At 71.0% G+C, this 1438-nt stretch overlaps 1 protein-coding gene across 1 annotated transcript in view; it reads left to right on the forward strand.

Annotated features, from left to right (window-relative positions):
- The window catches only part of LRP3 (low density lipoprotein receptor-related protein 3), a 10813-nt gene that overhangs the window by 8537 nt on the left and 838 nt on the right, over positions 1-1438 (forward strand). The window contains exons 6-7 of the mRNA XM_010849280.1: positions 6-927; positions 1151-1297. Coding sequence (XP_010847582.1) covers positions 6-927; positions 1151-1297 — 1069 coding nt within the window. The remainder of the gene's footprint in view (positions 1-5; positions 928-1150; positions 1298-1438) is intronic.

Below are 1438 nucleotides of genomic sequence, written 5' to 3' on the forward strand. Positions count from 1 at the left end.
GCGCTCCACGCGCTGCCTGCCCGCCGAGCGGCGCTGCGACGGCACTCAGGACTGCGGCGACGGCTCCGACGAGGCCGGCTGCCCCGACCTGGCCTGTGGCCGGCGGCTGGGCAGCTTCTACGGCTCCTTCGCCTCCCCAGACCTGTTCGGCGCGGCCCGCGGGCCCTCGGACCTTCACTGCACGTGGCTGGTGGACACGCAGGACCCGCGCCGCGTGCTGCTGCAGCTGGAGCTGCGGCTGGGCTATGACGACTACGTGCAGGTGTACGAGGGCCTGGGCGAGCGCGGGGACCGCCTGCTGCAGACGCTCTCCTACCGCAGCAACCACCGGCCCGTGAGCCTCGAGGCCGCCCAAGGCCGCCTCACCGTGGCCTACCACGCCCGCGCCCGCAGCGCCGGCCACGGCTTCAATGCCACCTACCAGGTGAAGGGCTACTGCCTCCCGTGGGAGCAGCCGTGCGGGAGCAGCCGCGAGGGCGACGCGGAGGACCCAGGCGAGCAAGGCTGCTTCTCGGAGCCGCAGCGCTGTGACGGCTGGTGGCACTGTGCCAGCGGCCGAGACGAGCAGGGCTGCCCCGCCTGTCCCCCGGACCAATACCCCTGCGAGGGGGGCAGTGGCCTGTGCTATACGCCCGCCGACCGCTGCAACAACCAGAAGAGCTGCCCCGACGGTGCGGACGAGAAGAACTGCTTCTCCTGCCAGCCGGGCACCTTCCACTGCGGCACCAACCTGTGCATCTTCGAGACGTGGCGCTGTGACGGTCAGGAGGACTGCCAGGACGGCAGCGATGAGCACGGCTGCCTGGCGGCCGTGCCCCGCAAGGTCATCACCGCTGCGCTCATCGGCAGCCTGGTCTGCGGGCTGCTGCTCGTCATCGCCCTGGGCTGTGCCTTCAAGCTCTACTCCCTGCGCACGCAGGAGTACAGGTGGGCGCTGGGGCCGGAGCGTCACTTCCTCCGTGTTCCTGGAGAGAGGGCCTGGGCTCACGCTTCCTGCAGCTGTGGGCCACCCACCCGGGGCTTCTCCGGTCTGGGCCCCTCGGGATGCCCGGATGGAGGGAGGAGGGCCCACCATCCTGGGAAGCGGGAGGTGCGCCCCCACCCGCCGCCAGGCCGGCCTGCCATGCTGCCCTTCTGCCGTTGCCCTCAGGGCCTTTGAGACCCAGATGACACGCCTGGAGGCTGAGTTTGTGCGGCGGGAGGCACCCCCGTCCTACGGGCAGCTCATCGCACAGGGCCTCATTCCACCCGTCGAGGACTTTCCTGTCTACAGTGCATCCCAGGTGAGCCTGAGAGCGTGAGACCGGACCCCCGCCCCGCCCCCGCGACCCGCCCAGCCAGACCTCAGAGAACGCGGGGTACAGGGAGGTACCCAGGGGCCGGGTGCGACAGCGTGCAGCCGGGATGGTCCTGGGGTTGAGGGAGGTGGGAGATGAGG

This window comes from Bison bison, unplaced genomic scaffold (genome assembly GCF_000754665.1).
Source record: "Bison bison bison isolate TAMUID 2011002044 unplaced genomic scaffold, Bison_UMD1.0 scf7180017864280, whole genome shotgun sequence".
Taxonomy (NCBI): Eukaryota; Metazoa; Chordata; class Mammalia; order Artiodactyla; family Bovidae; genus Bison; species Bison bison.